This window comes from Myotis nattereri, assembly GCF_964212035.1.
Source record: "Myotis nattereri genome assembly, chromosome: 3".
Classification (NCBI taxonomy): domain Eukaryota; kingdom Metazoa; phylum Chordata; class Mammalia; order Chiroptera; family Vespertilionidae; genus Myotis; species Myotis nattereri.
This window is the reverse complement of record NC_138077.1, coordinates 173,106,520-173,123,709: the sequence shown is the minus strand read 5'-3', so window position 1 is coordinate 173,123,709 and position 17,190 is coordinate 173,106,520. Positions and strand designations below refer to the sequence as shown.

The 17,190-nt window shown below is 40.8% G+C and overlaps 1 protein-coding gene across 7 annotated transcripts in view; it reads left to right on the top strand.

Moving 5' to 3' along the window:
* NFIA (nuclear factor I A) overlaps window positions 1-17,190 on the top strand; it is a 572,371-nt gene that overhangs the window by 530,242 nt on the left and 24,939 nt on the right. For 4 of the 7 annotated variants that reach the window (XM_081087468.1, XM_081087471.1, XM_081087469.1 and 1 more), the window contains one exon: window positions 6,020-6,111. The exons of the other annotated variants lie outside the window; for them this stretch is intronic. In XM_081087468.1, the coding sequence (XP_080943594.1) occupies window positions 6,020-6,111 (92 nt within the window). The remainder of the gene's footprint in view (window positions 1-6,019; window positions 6,112-17,190) is intronic. 7 annotated transcript variants of the gene reach the window in all.

The following is a 17,190-nucleotide window of genomic DNA, read 5'->3' as shown; positions in this document are numbered from 1 at the left end:
GTTAACTACATCTATTCCATCACATGGGGATTTCTAGGTCTCTGAGGACTGGGTCATGTGTAACACAGGCTGTGCTTCCTTGGCTGTATAATGATATTAATAATGCTAACTCGGCCCCGTAAACTTGTCAGTACCAATAGGTTTCTCTGAAGGAAGAAACTCCAATATTCTCCAGCATTTCTTTTGTAACCTTGCAAGAAATAGTGCAGTTGAAGTTCCTCAGTGAGTTCCACGGTAGTGACTTTCATTTAGAAATCAGCCAATTTATTTTCTTACAGTTTCTGCATTTTTTTTTTTTTAGATATGGGTGTTTTCTTATAGGGCTTTTTTTGTTTGTTTTTTAAAGAACACCATAGTGCATTAAGAGAAGATTCTAGAAATTATCTTTGATAGGTATTTAGTCATCTCACTGTTGCAGTTTGCAGCTGAATGCTGCCTCACCCACTCTCAGGTGTCCCTGGTGAACATTTATTGCAATTGCCATTTGAACACAGGGATCTGTCCAAGTCTGCATTCCTAAACTTGGTTTGATTACTTCTGTCTAATAACTAGCACATTCCTGGGAAGGTAGGAGAATCCCAATAAGTCTATTGGAGTGCAATTGAATGTTTGACTACTTATTTTTAGAGGGAAATTCCCCACATGTGAATATGTCTGAATTACTGAAAACAAGGGAACATGTGAGGGCATATTGATATTTGAGATATAAAGGGAAAAGGTTTAGAGTAGTAAGACGACTAGTTGTCTTAGGGTGTTTAGAATGAAAATTTGTGTTTTTGGTTATTCTAGAAATTATTTCTTCTCTTAAAAGAAAAATAAATTCAAAAGACTTTTCCACCCTCCATGTTCAAACAGGTCTCTGATCCTTAAATTGTTATCTTCCCTTACTGCATGGCAAAATGTAATTCGCAACGTCTCCTCTTTTTTCCTTTCCCTCCACGATTGATACCTCCGATTCCCACCTCTGCTCCTTTGCTTGTGCTGCTTCCTCTGTGACCGCTAATCCATCCGAACCTGTCAGCCAACGCGTCTTTTCCAGCCTGTCTCTGAAGCCATCTCCGTCTTCTCTGTAAAGCTTTTGCTGTTCTCCTGCCAGGTGTTACTTTTCTGTCCTTTAACAGACCAAGAGAGAGAGAGAGAGAGAGAGAGAGAGAGAGAGAGAGAGAGAGAGAGAGAGAGAGAGAGAGAGAGAGAGAGAGAGAGAGAGAGAGAGAGAGAGAGAGAGAGAGAGAGAGAGAAGGAGAAAGAGAGGGAGAGGGAGAAAGAGCAGTGCTAATGGGTGATCACTGCCACTCTTCCTGCCCTCTTTACAATCCCCTAGAGATAGATTCCAGCACTCTCAGAAGTCCTGTAAAACTATTGCTTATAAAGGAAGAACTGCTCTTGAACCATTCCCCTAGCTGATCATACTAACCAGGGCTTGTACTGCCAAGTCAGCAATTTTCAACCTTTTTTATCTCATGGCACACATAAACTAATTACTAAGATTCTGCGGCACACCAGAAAATATATTTTTTGCCAATCTGACCCCCAAAAAGTTATTATTTTGATTCATTCACAACAGATGGCAATTGTTGTGTTGGCTGTTGTCATTTTTCTGTTTGACAGTCTAAGGCAGCAGTTCTCAACCTGGGGTCGCGACCCCTTTGGGGGTCAAATGACCCTTTCACAGGGGTCGCCTAAGACCATCGGAAAACACATATATAATTACATATTGTTTTTGTGATTAATCACTATCCCAGTGGTTCTCAACCTTCCTAATGCCGCGACCCTTAAATACAGTTCCTCATGTTGTGGTGACCCCCAACCATAAAATTATTTTCGTTGCTACTTCATAACTGTAATTTTGCTACTGTTATGAATCGTAATGTAAATATCTGATATGCAGGATCTATTTTCATTGTTATAAATTAAACATAATTAAAGCATAGTGATTAATCACAAAAACAATATGTAATTATATATGTGTTTTTCAATGGTCTTAGGCAACCCCTGTGAAAGGGTAGTTAGACCCCCAAAGGGGTCGCGACCCACAGGTTGAGAACCGCTGGTCTAAGGGAAGAGAGGTCTGTGTCCCTGACTAAATAGTCAAGTATTGCATGATTTTAAAATTTTTGTGGCACACCAGTTGAAAATCGCTGGCCTACATGAAGGATTATATATAGAACTAGCAATACATACAAGTGGGTAACACAGAAGGCTGGGGTTTTCTTCATGTGGATCAAATTCTGGTTTGGAATCTTGATATTTACCATTGTGGTTTAGGCCAAACTAAGACTCTTGGATAATGTGAAGAAATGCATTAGAGAGAGGAAAAATATGCTCAGATCCGTGCAAATAAAAGCTGGTGGGACATTCTTATAGGAATGTTCTTCCATAATGTCAAGAAAATGGTGCATGGTGATATTGCTCCTATAGATAAAATGGCTGCTGAAAAAACAGCAATAAGCACTTTGTTTCAGAAGTAGCCAAGTAATCAATAATTTGATTTCTAATAGGTATGGTTGCCATGAGGACCTTTATAATGAGGTTATAGAGGCAAATTGATTTCCCTCATGACTTTATCAGAAAATCTTCAAATGCCTTGAATCTTTCCTCCAGAATCCTAAAAAAATGCCTGCAGTAATCCTCCCAGAAAATTATTTTCTGGATTTCCTGATTTCCTGAAGCTCTTCCTGTAGCATTTGATTATTGCTGTTGTAAATAAGACAAGGATTAAAATTAAGAAAGCTATGAATGTGATATAATAGCATAATCACAGTTGTATGTAACTAATTACCACACTGCCCCCTTTACTTGACTTTATATTCATGTTGAAAGCTCTTAGCTGTGCATGTACAATTGATTCATGATGGTGTAAGTGGTTGTTTTAATAAAAAGTTTCAATTGAGGTTTTTGTTCAGCACTAGAACTTCCCTTATTCCACTGATCCTTTGGGAAATCAGATGCAACTTATATCATTTATGGAACTACATCCTGTAATAGTGAACACTCTGCCTGTTGTAGCTACAATAATGGAAGATGAGTCAGAATTTCTTTCTTCCTTCCCTTGTTTTTCCTGTGTCCTTGATTTTCCCCAGAACATAGCTTTCTATAGAATAAATTTCCCTGGGCACCATTTGTTCCATCTGATAACTTGAGTACTCAGTGCTTCACAGATTTTTGTCATGGTAATATACTTTTTAAAAGATGCAATCCCATCACCACTTCTCTCACCAGTGCTCTCTTTTTGAAAAACCAGAATAAACTTTGGAGCAGTTTGAGTAACTATGAGAGCATTAAAAGCCTTCTGAGGTGTTTTGAAACAAGACTGCAAGGTTTGTCTCCTGCTTGAAGGAGGGAAAATATGCTATTGTCAGCCTCACAGTAATTTTGAGTGGCTAAATTATTTGTATGCTAAACCTTCTTTCAACTGCCAACATTTAGGTCAGACAAAAATAGAGAAAGGGCTGCAATACAAACCTTTCCAGTTTTAGTAAATTCACTATGTTCAATAGAGAACTATGTTCACACACACAAACAGAGAGAGAGAGAGAGAGAGAGAGAGAGAGAGAGAGAGAGAGAGAGAGAGAGACCTTCAGCATGCTTGTTTCTGATGTCACCAATGTGGTAAAAATGTCATAGGAAATCCTTCTACTTGTCTGTGATGACCTGTGCAGGTCTGTGTACACAGTTCTCCTAGGACAGTGATGGCGAACCTTTTGAGCTCAGCGTGTCAGCATTTTGAAAAACCCTAACTTAACTCTGGTGCTGTGTCACTTATAGAAATTTTGTGATATTTGCAACTATAGTAAAACAAAGACTTATATTTTTGATATTTATTTTATATATTTAAATGCGATTTAACAAAGAAAAATCAACCAAAAAAAATGAGTTCGTGTATCACCTCTGACACGCGTGTCATAGGTTCGCCATCACTGTCCTAGGACCATCAAACTAAGCACTCATGTTTCAGCATCTGTCATTAACCACCTTAGCATTTCTTCACGCCTTTTTGTTTCTTCTCAACCTACCTACCTGTTCACATGTGAAAGAATGCTTTCCCCCCCTAACCACTAACAGGTTTAATAGGTCATTTCATCTACTAACTTTCTCCCTTATCTCTCCCATGTTCTCTTTGTGCCCTAGGAGCAGGTAAATTCACTACCAAGTAATTATAGTCCATCATTTTCAATATAAAATTTGCCATCGAGACTTATTAAAGTATATCAAGCATATCAAAGCAATAGACTAAATGAAGCAATTAATAAAGAGTATTTTACTGAGTTTTGAAAAATATAAATTTCCCCCATACTAGTGAGTGAGAGGTATTTACTGAATGGCTAAATGCAGAAGTTTTTCCTAAATCTGTTGAAGTTGGTCTGACATAGGATGGGCCAGGGAGGAAATCAATAGATTCACATTGCTAGACAGTACATCATCATACATTTAGGTCATTGGATATAAAGCTATTACTGAAGCACTCCTTCTAACACAAACACTACTAGAGCAAACATTTTCTGATTGGCAGGCATCAGAGGAACCTCGTGTTCATCCTCTATTCGGTGCTGGTTTGACACAGCCACACCACATGACCGTCCCAGATCTGAGTGGGTGACTTCGCTCTTCCCAGAAATGACCAACAGGACTTGGGCCAGATTGGTGGGAATTTTATTCCTAGATGTGTTTACCCAGAGAAACAAGGAGTCTACACAGTTTTCAGTAAAACAGAAAATCAAAGTAAGAGAAGCAGATGATGATATCAGTAAGGAAAAACAAATCTGGGAAAGGAATTTGGTATTATTCCCTCAATTATCTGTGTTTTGAAAATTGTAGATCTTTTTGATCTTTTAGATGATGTGTGTTTAGAGACAGTCCAAAAAAACTTAGGCCTTTTACAAGTAATGTTAAGAAATTTGAAATTAAGCAATGGTCTTTGTGAAAATTCTAGTACAAAGAAAGAGTGTGAATAAATCCTTGGATTTATAAAGAAGGAAGTGTAGGACACCGAAAAAAAAAATGTACATTTGGATTTATGAGCCAATGAAACACCAAAGCCAGTGAATTTCTTCCGCAGTAAAGTAGAGTGAAGTTCTTAAATATAAAAACCAACAACAAAATTTCCAGACACTTGAAAATAATAATAAACTGAAGTGTAGGGTCTGGGGTTCCAGTGTGACATCTTAGAGTTTGTGCCAGAATGGAAGGGTTCTAGGACTGGAAGACTGCAAATGTTAATATTTCAAGCACATTTTGGGCATCAGAAAGATTCTAGGTCAGGGGTGGGCAAACTTTTTGACTCGAGGGCCACAATGGGTTCTTAAACTGGACCGGAGGGCCGGAACAAAAGCATGGATGGAGTGTTTGTGTGAACTAATATAAATTCAAAGTAAACATCATTACATAAAAGGGTACGGTCTTTTTTTTTTTTTAGTTTTATTCATTTCAAACGGGCCGGATTCGGCCCTCGGGCCGTAGTTTGCCCACGGCTGTTCTAGGTTCTCTTCTGGGCCTATAAAAACAGCTTGTTCTAACATCCTTTCTGGGGACCCATTAATTCATTCTGTAAAGACTCCTCTTCGATATGTAGCTATAGAGGCACGGGAACACTTCATGATTTTTTTTTGGAGTGTATAGTATGAAAAACAAGATTGTAAAATGAACTGCTTTCCTGCCCTTCCTAATTTCTTTCTCCCTGTGCTCTACAAACTAGGATATCTCTTTCTGACCTCAGAGCTTGTATTGAACTCAGAAAGTATACTTTGCAAATGTCCTGCATGTTCTAATTTGTATGATGGAAGGAAAAAAGCTCATCTGAGCACCAATTTGACATCGTTTTATTCCAACAGTCTTTGGAAGCCAACACCCCTTCCCTTTTTGACTGTCTAAAATGCCCTTGCTAGCCAGATCCCTTCGCTAGCTACAGTGTTTGCACATTTCCTCGTTGATCAGCTGCGTCGGCTGGGAGACTGTGTGTTTTGGTGTTGTTTGTGTGCAATCTCGTGCTGCTTCCTGAACGCATGTGTCCCTTCCTTCACAGCCTACTCGACACCCAGCACCTCCCCCGCAAACCGATTCGTCAGTGTTGGACCACGGGATCCAAGCTTTGTAAATATCCCTCAACAGACACAGGTGGGCCGCTCTCATCTTTTCTGTATGTGGTGCAGCTTGTTTTATTCATCAGGTGCATTGTAACTTGTCTTTCCGCACAACAGGCTGCATTTCCCAGCCCCTGTTTGGTCCCCTTTCCTCCCAACCTCCTCTCCGGTCCTGGTCCTTCAGCCACATTTCCATGTGTTCTCAGAAATCGTGGAAAAGTGCCTGCAATTTTTGCTTCTTGTATTGAGGGAGCAGAAGAGGAGGGCTTCTGGACCAGAACTGCTTTGACTATGGCAAGAAAGATTTCCTAGTGCCAGCTAGTGTGTCTCCTCTGCTAGGGGTCTGTCTCTACATGCAAGGAGACGGTAGTTCCCTACCAAACCTGCAATATAAACTCTGGCTGCCAGCGACATTAGAGAGCATGCTAGGAATGGGGGAACCAGCCACTCTTCTGTATTCATTATAGGGTCCCCAGGAACCTGGCAAACTTTCTAAAATAAAGGGTTTGTGAGCCCTATTAAGTTGCTGGTGTTGGTGCAGAAAATAACTGGAGATGTTTGTTCCTGGCTACACTGGTACTGGGCGTAAGGTGCAGAAGGGTGGGAGGGGATGGAGGTGGGTTTAATGTCTTAGATTGAGGTAGGTGATTGAGAAAAGAGTATGCCAGGACATCTAGAGCTTATTTTTTCACTAGAAAGTTGTGTTTTGTGCTAGTTTAGGTCAAAGAGAAGAAATCTCGTAAAGTTTTGAAATGGCTGCTGCTAATTGAGAAACCATGAAAGACTTTTGTAGTACAAGGTAGTGGCTGTAGAGATAGCTATTTAGAGGTTTGTGAAATAGAATTAGAGTCAACTTTTGAAAGAAACTCCTCTCTGATTTCCTAATTGGAATGTGACCCTATATTACCATAATTGACATAAAGAAAATATTTTCTCTATGAGGTTCTCAGCATGGTGGTTGAAAAATGTTTCTCCAGGATGTTTTGTGCATATATATGCCTGGGTGTGTAATCTCCAGATGCCAGATTTACAACTGCTCATCTTTGTTTGTCAGACTCGGACCAGGTGCTTGTGAATGGGCTACGTTTGCTGGGTTCATGTGCTCTCTCCATAAAGGGCTTTACTTTATTGCTGTGTCGACAGCACGGGTTAAACTGCATTGCATCTGAAGCCTTCCCTGCGCCCCCGAAGCAGGGTCACCGAAAGTACAGCCTCAGAGGAGGCAGCTGGGAGGAGGGGGGAGCGAGAAGGAGAGAAGGTTAACTCTTGAATTTCCCACTTCTGCTGCTTCTCCTGAAACAGGCCAGTACATGGCATCTGGGATTAACATTGCCTATTCAGTCCCTCCCATAAAACTGTTCAAGTTTATTGCTTACTTTCCCATACCTTCAAATATTTAACTGGTGAATTTGAATAATTACCTCAAATGCATGAAAATAGAATGTTTCATTTTATACTTTGGGTTCACACGTTCAAGTTCACTGGGAGGGGAGAACTGGGGACAGTGGCTGTAATAATGGAGGATTTCTTTTCTCAAAGCCCCAGTGTACTCAGGTTACTTCATCAAAAACCTCAACAATGCAGTTTGGAAATGTCCTATGTGTATGTTACGTAGTGGTTTTTGTTTTTTTTTTTAAGAAGCAGTGATTCACAGCACTGAAATAATACTGTGTTCCATTCACTGTGTTTGTCTAACATCAAAATGTGTTACATTGCAACATGGCTTTGTTTCACAGATGCCTTATTTAACCCATAAACTGGGTCTCCATGTTGTTGACCACAAAAATTCAATTCTTAAAAATCCAGATTTTTCACGCATCTGGATGAATGATGTCATGTAGGCCCAATATTGGCATCTGGAACTGAACTTCTTGGTTTCTGTTAAATATTTGGCATCATAGGGATAGGCAGCTTAAATTCTCTCTCTCTCGCTCTCTCTCTCTCTCTCTCTCTCTCTCTCTCTCTCTCTCTCTCTCTCTCTCAATCACAGTGACACCTGCCACATTTGGCTGGAAGAAAGCCATCCCCACTTATCTTATGAGAAACTGTGCTGATAGAAGTTGTATTTTTTTCTATAAATATATATAGAGAGATATAGATATAGAGGTATAGAGATATATATGTCCTGAAGTAAAAATTATGTGCTCTAAGTATTTTAATTTTCTGGAATATATATTAACTCTTCTTAAAAAAGAAAGAACCACATTCTGGAACCATTTAAAGTGTTAGACATGTATAGATATAGATAGTAAAAATAATGACATACTTTTTTAAAAAAAGCTTTTTGAAAAGACATTCGTTCAGAAAAGGGATTTTTTTAAAAATATGTATTTTTTATTGATTTCAGAGAAGAAGAGGGAGGGAAAGAGAGAAACATCAATGATGAGAGAGAATCTTTGATTGGCTGCCTCCTGCATACCCCCTACTGGGCATTGAGCCCAAAACCCAGGCATGTGCCATGACCAGGAATTGAACCTTGACCTCTGGTTCATAGGTTGATGCTCAACCACTGAGCAACACCAGCCAGGAAGGTTTTTCGTTTTGTGTTGGTTTTTTTTACAAGAATTTTTAAAGATATAATTTGAACATGGCCTGCAGATTAGTAATTTTCTAGGCAAGCTTGTATTTTTTTCTGTATTGACCCTTTTGTTAATAAGACATGAAATTTGTATTAATTGAATTACAGGAAAAGTTTTCTGGGAAAACAAAATTTTGCTTTCTGTCTTTGGAGAAGTAAAAAGTGAAGAGTCACCAAGCAGATACTTGAGCTTTACAAATGCAGAAGTGACATCCTGCACATAAATCCATAAACAAATGTAAAATAAAATGGCCTTTCTTTCTCCCAAAGACCAGTTCGCAGTGGAAATATTCCCAAAGTCTGAAGCATCAACCTATAAAAGGTGGATTAGATATGGTCTCTGCTTTTTTTTAGCTGGTAGAGCTTATATGCATAGATATTTTAATTACACAGTTATCAGTTTATTATAAGACCTTTCTTTACAAAAAAAAAGAATTTTTTTATAGAGAACTTAAATTTACTCATTTTATTTACTAAGTATGTTAGGTAACTTATCTAACTAACCTTTACAAAAGCCACCCAACACAATAGATATAATTATCTCTACTTTATAGAGTTAGAAACTGAGTTCTAAAGAGATTGTTGGTTTTCCCAACGCCTATGCCCTCTAACCACTGTACTGCACTGCCTCATGAGCTGGTGAGCACCTTGCCCTGATATTCAGAGACTCATGCTCAACTCTCAGGAATACTTCTGGCACATTCCCTGCTTTTAAATTTGAGATTGTATTAAAATTTAATCATTAGTATAAACCCAAAATAACTGAAAGCATGCTCTCAAAAAAATATTTGTACACCAGGTTCTTAGCACCATTATTTACAATAGCCAAAAGGTGGAAACAACCCAAGTGTCCATTGACAGATAAATGGATAAAATCTGGCATATACATTTTATTGTGTAGCTATCATTTCAAAATGGTATAATGCATATTATTCTGCCTTTAAAAGAAAGGAAACTGCAATATGCTACAACATGGATGAACCTTGAAGGCATTATGCCTGTAACAAACCAGTTACAAGAGGACAAATACTGTATGATTCCACTTATGTGAAGCACCAAAAGTCATCTAATTCAAAGACACAGAAAGTAAAATAGTGGCTGCCAGAGCCAGGGGAAGGATCGAATGAAGAGTTATTGTTTAATGGTACAAAGTTTCAGGTTTGCAAGATGAAACAATTCAAGAGATGGGTGGTGGTGATGGTTGCACGACATTGTGAATGTACTGAATACCATGGAACTGTACACTTGAAAATGGTTAAGATGGTAAATTTTTAAAAACGTAATCATTAAATAAATTCCAACAGCCCTTTCACCTCTTAAGAGTCTAAAATTCTGTAAAAAAAAGCCTAGAAAAGTGGACTGTTTACCAACAGGATCCACTGTAATAGTGTGCTGACCTCTCTGGGAGCAGTAATTCTCATGCCCGGCACATAGTGGGTAGTCAGCATTTATTGGCTGAATCTAAATGATTCATAAGGAAGCTTTAAAATAATGACTTTTCCTTATTACAGTCATGATACATGTTAATTGTGGGAAAATACAGATGGGAGAAATAATAAAAATCACTTGTAGTCCTACTGTTAACATTGCTGTATAAATTCATCCAGACTGTTTCTATGCAACAAATACATTGCAAAAATGAGATCATATTACATACACTGTTTGGTAACCTGCTGTTTCTCCCCCTTAACAATATATTATGGCCTTCTTTCCATGTAAATTGGAAAAAAATTGAATATTGGCTTTTATTGCACCTATTCATCATCTGTAATGATTGGTAGGGAAAGATAACATGGATAATTGAAAGCCATTTTTCCTCCTCCTTCCCTTCCAGTCTATTTTTTTCTCCAGAGAATTCCTCCCTTCACGGAGACAGAATTGCCTTCTCTTTAGCCTTGCCTTGAGGTAGTTTTCTTTCAAAATGCATTCCAATTGCATTGTGTATCTCACCCCAGCATTCGGCTCTGTTCGAATATCCCTGCCAAGTTATCTATCCCATGCTTCCGCCTCACTCGTCTGCTACCTCGGCTACTATCATTATTTGTCTCTCATTTCCCTCCTCCCTCTCCATTTGGTAACTCATCATTAACATGGGGGGTGGCCACCTCCCCACAGCCTCAAGAACACCCCATCAAGTCTGAGATACCATAACCACTGATCCCACCCCAAATCTCATTTCCCAGTATTGTCCCATGACAGTTGATATTAACAGAGAGAAAGTCTCTGGGGCATCGAGCATTTACTTCACTTAGGAGACTATCCGCGTCCCCTGCACGCCCACTGAATGATATAATAGAGAACATGCCGTCATTTCAGACAGCAGAAAGCCAATGACCATTTCAATTGCATCTCATAATTTAATCTGATCCCTGAAAACAAGAGCCATTAAGAGGAGGCATTTATTTAGAGGGAAAAAAATGTTAATATTTCATCATCAGGTAATAAATAGGAATACCAATTCCCACACAGAAGGACTGAGCAAAGAACTCATTTTGATTCAGGTTCTAGTTTAATCAAATGCTCAAATAAAATGCTTAACCTGCAGAACTTCAACGAGGACTAATTCTTTAAAATGAAAAATGAGTGCAAACAATATTAAAAACAGGCATTTCTTTCCTGCCACCCAAATCTATCACTGTTCTGCGTCAACAGAATCATGGTATCTGAAATGCTATTTAAAACCAAATTACCATTTGGGTTATTAGAAGAATCGCTTGGCATGGCATGGGCCTGATTTGTTGACAAAAAGGCACAGGTGCTGTAACCTTTGCTTAATAAATCATTTAGCTGCCTGACTTGCAAGCAGTGTGACTGCCTTTGCGTCATGAAATTTACAAATGTAGGCACAAGCCCACACTTCACTGTGTGGCGAACCAGCTGACCTAGAGCTCAGGAATGGGTGTGGCACCCATTCTCAGCCTTTGGTGGGGGTGCACAAGGTACATGGGACAGTGGCATATATGGAGACATTTCAGTGCGTTGCCATTCTGTGTGTCGTGTTCCTGAAGCTCTGCCTGAGAGGCCAAGACATAGGCAATCTGCAGAGCTCTTCCTAAGTCCCTTTCCTCACTCACTCGTTGTTTTTCACTATATTCCCAATACCTACCCAATGCAGGGAAAAATAGTTCTCCTCAAATTGTTCAAAGTCTAGTAGAGGAAACAGATCAAGAGTAATGGCAATGATAACAACAATAATGAGCATGATACCAGTTACAATAATGAGAGTTGGGTAGAACTTTCCTGAGAGTAGAAAGGGAAGAAAAGGCTAGATCAGTTTTCTGTCCTTGTCTAACTTTGGTCTCATGATATGGTCTTGGTTCTTATACACTTTACCTTTTTCATTTTTGCCAATTTACCCATGAGCTGGTAGACAAGGCTTTAGCCCATCCTACCAAGAGAGATATATTGAGTCCTGTCTTCTCTGGACCAAGCAGATAAATCAGAATCCTTTCCTGCTGCTGGTGTATCAGCCAGCAGCTCCTTCACCACTCATTTCCAAGAAACACCCCCTCCTGGTGTAATGTCCTCACCCAGGGCACTGAATAAGCTCACTTGAGGTTGCATTTGAATTAGCTGAAGCCATTCCCTGCCTCCTCCCCACCCTGACCTGAACTGGCTGCCTGTAGGAGGTTAAGTACCACATAGTGGTTCAAGGAGCAGCTGGAAGGTTGCAAAGGCAAGAAACTCAGATTTCCATAGAGGGGGGCGGGGAAATGTGTCCTCCCCTTCTAGTTAGGCCTGCACTTGAGCAATTTAGTTCCAAGCCCATACAGCTGAAAACTCCCAAGACCAGAGGGAAATGGCAAATAAAACTCCATTTACTCCTGACTTTGAAAAAAGTAAGTTGGTCAGACCAGTACTCTGTGTTAAGCACCCATCTGTGCCAGGTTCTGTGACTCAGAGCCCTCAAGGTTGTGGTTTTAACCCTAATTGACAGACGAGGAGAGAGGAGTACACTTGTCCCGTGGTAAAGAGGTGGCCGGGATTTGAACCAGTCTGTCTCTGAAACTTTCCTTTCCCAAACACTATCTGCATCCTTAATTGCTTACAGTGAAAGGTGGCTGACCATTTTCTCTTTAAGATGGTCTATGATTAACTCATCCTCTTACATCAAGGAATTAGAAGGCTAGAAATTGGGTCCTGCTTTGCTTGGTTCTTCTGAAGACTTGCCCCAGTTGCCTATTAGTTCATGCATCTGTAAAATCAAGACTGAGCTCATTCTCTCATCCTGCCTGGGAAAAAGACCTTTACTAATGATATTAGTCTGCATCTGTGAGAACAGCTAACCTCACCCAGAGACCAGATAGCAGAGCAGCTGAGATTGTGAGCTTTTTTTTTTTTTTTCCAGATCTTGGTCAGAGATTTATTTCTTCACATAGGCGAAGTTTCTTTGGTTGTTGTTGTTTTTGTAATTCAGTTTTTCCATAGCCTGGTTTATTATACCTCCTATGGTTGTTTTGAGTCTTAAATTCTGTTAATGTAAAGAAAGGAAATGCTTGACATCTATTAAACACTTAAATGATAGCTTTTCTTGTTTGGTTGATAACTAAACTCATATTTAAACAGTATTTTCCTAGATTACAGAGTATTTTCTCATTTGATCTTAAGAACAACCCTTTGAGGTAGGAAGAATCATTATTATTATTTTCCCCATTCTACAGATTTAAAAACTGAGGTTTAAAGAAGGAAGTGATTTCCCTAGTACCACACAGCCAGGAGTCAGTAGAGCCAGGACACAAACCCACAGCTGATTCCAGAGCCCACACTCCCCTGCATGCACCCTGTCTGGAAGGACTTGGGCGAGCCTCCCAGCATGTCCTATGTGCAGCTTTGTGGATATGGGCAGAACCTACCAGCCAAATGCCAGATCTAAAGCAGTCATCTAGCAAATTAGGTTCGCCCTGCCCTGCTGCAAGGTCATAACCTCACGGATTCCTCCATTGAACATCTGCCCTAGAGGTACCCCAAAAGCCTAATTAACTTTCTTTTGGTTCTTCCCCATATACCATTCTCCCCTTAAGCTAAATTGTTTCCCCAAGGAAGCAGAGACTTCCCAAGGAGAAACAAAATCTCTGAGGATCTAAGGACTGGCAGCCAGTGAATGTATCCCCCAGAATCTAAAGGGAAAGGCGAGGCCGGGTCATTTTTTCTCTTATGTTCTCAGCTCTAGTCATCAGTGGTGAAGAGTAAGCAACACCTCGTGAGATGAGTTACTCACACAATCTGCTTCCCCTCCCTCCAAACTCCTGTGGGCAGCAGTGCTCCCAGCTCCCACACCAGCCTATAATTTCTTGACACATTCTCTTCACATATACTTGGCAGCTGACTCACTGACAGGCTATGAGACACTCTTAAAATAAAATCTTCAATAAACAGACCTTTGTCTTTCGAGTTTTAATTTGGCAGCATGTTTTAGACGTCCTCAGCCACAAAATTTACTTCTGGACAAAGTTAGAGCATCAGTTATTTTTCTCTCAGTTCTTAATACTTCAGTAATCCTGTCATCTTTAACCACGTTTTAGTTGGGTTTTAGCCTTTTGGTTTGTTTTTTGACTTGCTCCAAAAAGATTTGGGGAAGTTTCTTAGTTGAAGCAAATTGATGACTGTTGGAAGAATTAAGGTGCCTAGATGGAATCTGGCACACAATAGGTGCTTGATAAATACTGATTTCTTCTTGCTGGCTTTCCAGTGCAGTCATGTGCTAAGTGATGATGTTTCAATCAACAACGGACTACATATGCAATGGTGATGTACCATATAGCCTAGGTGTGTACTAGGCTATGTCATCCAGGTTTGTGTAAGTGTACTCTGTAATGTTCACACCAGGACAGAATCATCTAATGGCGCATTTCTTATTTCTCCCCATCATTAAGTGGTCCATGACTCTGTTAAAATAAGATCAGTGGCAGTAGAGAAGTGGAAAATAAGGAGATTTCACAGAAAATTTTAGATTTCATGGAGGAAGGAAGGAAAAAACTAAAAATCTGGTGTCCATGAAATTAGCCCTTGGGATTGTGGGAAAAGTGGGACAGAAAATGAAGTTGGGGGGACAGGTTGAAAAAGAAGTGGTGAATTGGTTAAAAAGAATTAGATCAGAGTTTGATAATAGCCTTGCAATGTAGTCAGAAAGCCCTAGTATCAACTGCAGAATTGCCTTCAGAACTTCCAGTCCTTAGATGAGTCTTGATAATAACGCTCTGATCAGTAGAAGTTTCAGGATACTAAGGGAAATGTACTTGTTATTTATGATCTGATTTCTTTGGGGGAACAAAGAAAATGTCATGCATGAGTCAGAGAGTAGGAAGACCTGTTTTCACATCCTAGCTATGCCATTTATCTGAATGATCTTGGACATGCTACCTTTAAAATTCAGTTTCCTGCCTGGCCAGTGTTGCTCAGTGGTTGAGTGGCAGCCTGTGAACCAGAAGGTCAAGGTTCAGTTCCCCATCAAGGCACATGCCAGGTTTCAGGCTGGATCTCCAGTAGGGGTCCTGCAGGAGGCAGCCCATCCATAATTCTCTCTCATCATTGATGTTTCTGTCTCTCTCTCCCTCTCCCTTCCTCTCTAATATCAATAAAAGTATATTTTAAAAATTAAAAAATCCCATGTCCTCATCTATGAAATGAAGGCAATAATAGTATCTACCTGTATAAGAAAAGCCAATTACGTATGGCTCAAGCCAATCAGGTTACTTTTTCACATAACAAATCTGTCAGTGAGTGGTTGTTGGCAGTGTTTTGGCTGCTACATGATGTCAGCAGGAGCCCATGCTCTTTCTCATATTCTGCTCTACCAACCTTGTATCTGCATGCTTGGTACCACTGATTGACAGATGGCTGCTGCAGCTCCAGGCCTCATACCCATTATCATTCCCCATTATTCCTCTTATATTAGGGAATAAAGACCCTGCCATGCTCCTTCCCTGTTTCCTTTTAGCAAACTTCTATTTAGGGTCTCATTGCCTGAAACTGCTCACATTGTCCTCCCTAAACAAAACTGCCCCCAAGAAAGAAGGGGCAATCGACAGTGGGTAGACTGTTTACCATGTGCGCATGTTCCCTTTTATCCCACTCCCCAATCAGGTCCATGCACTTTTCAATGCCTTTTGTTACACTGGACTCCTTTTGTTATACTTGACTCCTTTGGTTTTGGCTCTTTTTATCTCTTGCTGCTTGTTTCCTTACAGATCCTTTCCTCCACACTTGCTCCCTATGTGTCCAGGAGACACCTGTGCTGTGTGTATGAGTGCTGTAGCGATCATCTCATTTCGGCCCTCTGTTTGAGTCCAGGCTTTAGGCAGGAGTGCTGGAGTTTTGTGTGCAGACCAGCTCCCAGGAGGCGGGGTCCAGCTCTCCTGGAAAACCAGGCCTCCGAGAAGGCTGAGCTGGAGGACGTAAAGGCCTCTGTAACTGCGGGGAGCCCTGCGAAACGGTGCCCTCCGGGTGCCCTCCCAGGTGCTTATCACACAGTCAGCAATAGGTTCTGGGTTTCTCTTTTATGAGTTGGAACCAGATGCTTCCTTTGCAAAAGAAAAGAGCCTGGTATTGCTGAGCTTGAGTCAACAGAGTTCAGAGAACAGGAAAATGAGCTGACTGGCCCTGCAGTGTGAACTCTGAGGAGAGAAGGCCGTCCCGGTGGTGTCCCCACTCTCCATCAAGCCCCTGCCTGTGAAAGTCCCAGACCTGAGGGGTTTGCTTCCCCTTCTAACCAAGACCCCATCATGTTAGGTAGGAGAGGTCCCTTTCAGACACAGGCCTTCCCAGGCCCCCTAATGAGTCTAAGACCTTGAAGGCTCTACTAACAGTTTCAAGGCCAGAGCCTATTGTTCAGTGTGAGGTTTTCATGATTCTTCCCGTCCACTTTTCTCACACCCTTGTTTACCTTTCTGTTTGTTTATTGAGGATAAAGGCACATTCTTTCATCCGTGGCCTCCTTTTTGGGATATAGCCTTTCAACGGGGCCTATTCATTGCATTAAATTCCACAACACACGCCTCCCTAGAATATTTGCATGAGAATTTTTCCTCAGGCTTCACATTTCTTTCTTTACAACAGAGACGAAATAACTTAGCACTTCTAATTGGCTTTTCACTTTCCAAATGCTTTACACATTAACTAATGAATCACATGGGCTCCTGATAAGCTGGATCCCTGTGTTAGAGCTGGGACACCCGGTTCATTGGGTTGGGACAGGCTGTCCTGGCCCTGCATGCCTCACCCTGACACCCGACCTCCCCAGAGTCTGAATGTGTTGGGATAATGGAGCTGCAGCCCCGGCACAAATATCCACAGCACAGGGTGCCCTCGGGCCGCAGAGCACTGCCTCAGCCATGTGGGAAGCACCCAGGGCTGCCTTCCAAGGCTGGATACGCCAAGCGTCTCCACTGCCTTGAGTAGTTGGGGAAACTACAGGCCAGTCCTCATGTCACACAGCAGCCTCTCTCAAGTACAGTCCTCCTTCCATGGATTCTTGGCCATATATGTTTGGGGAGTAAGGTAGGTGTAGAAAGACAGTACAAGGTCCAGTAAGGAAAC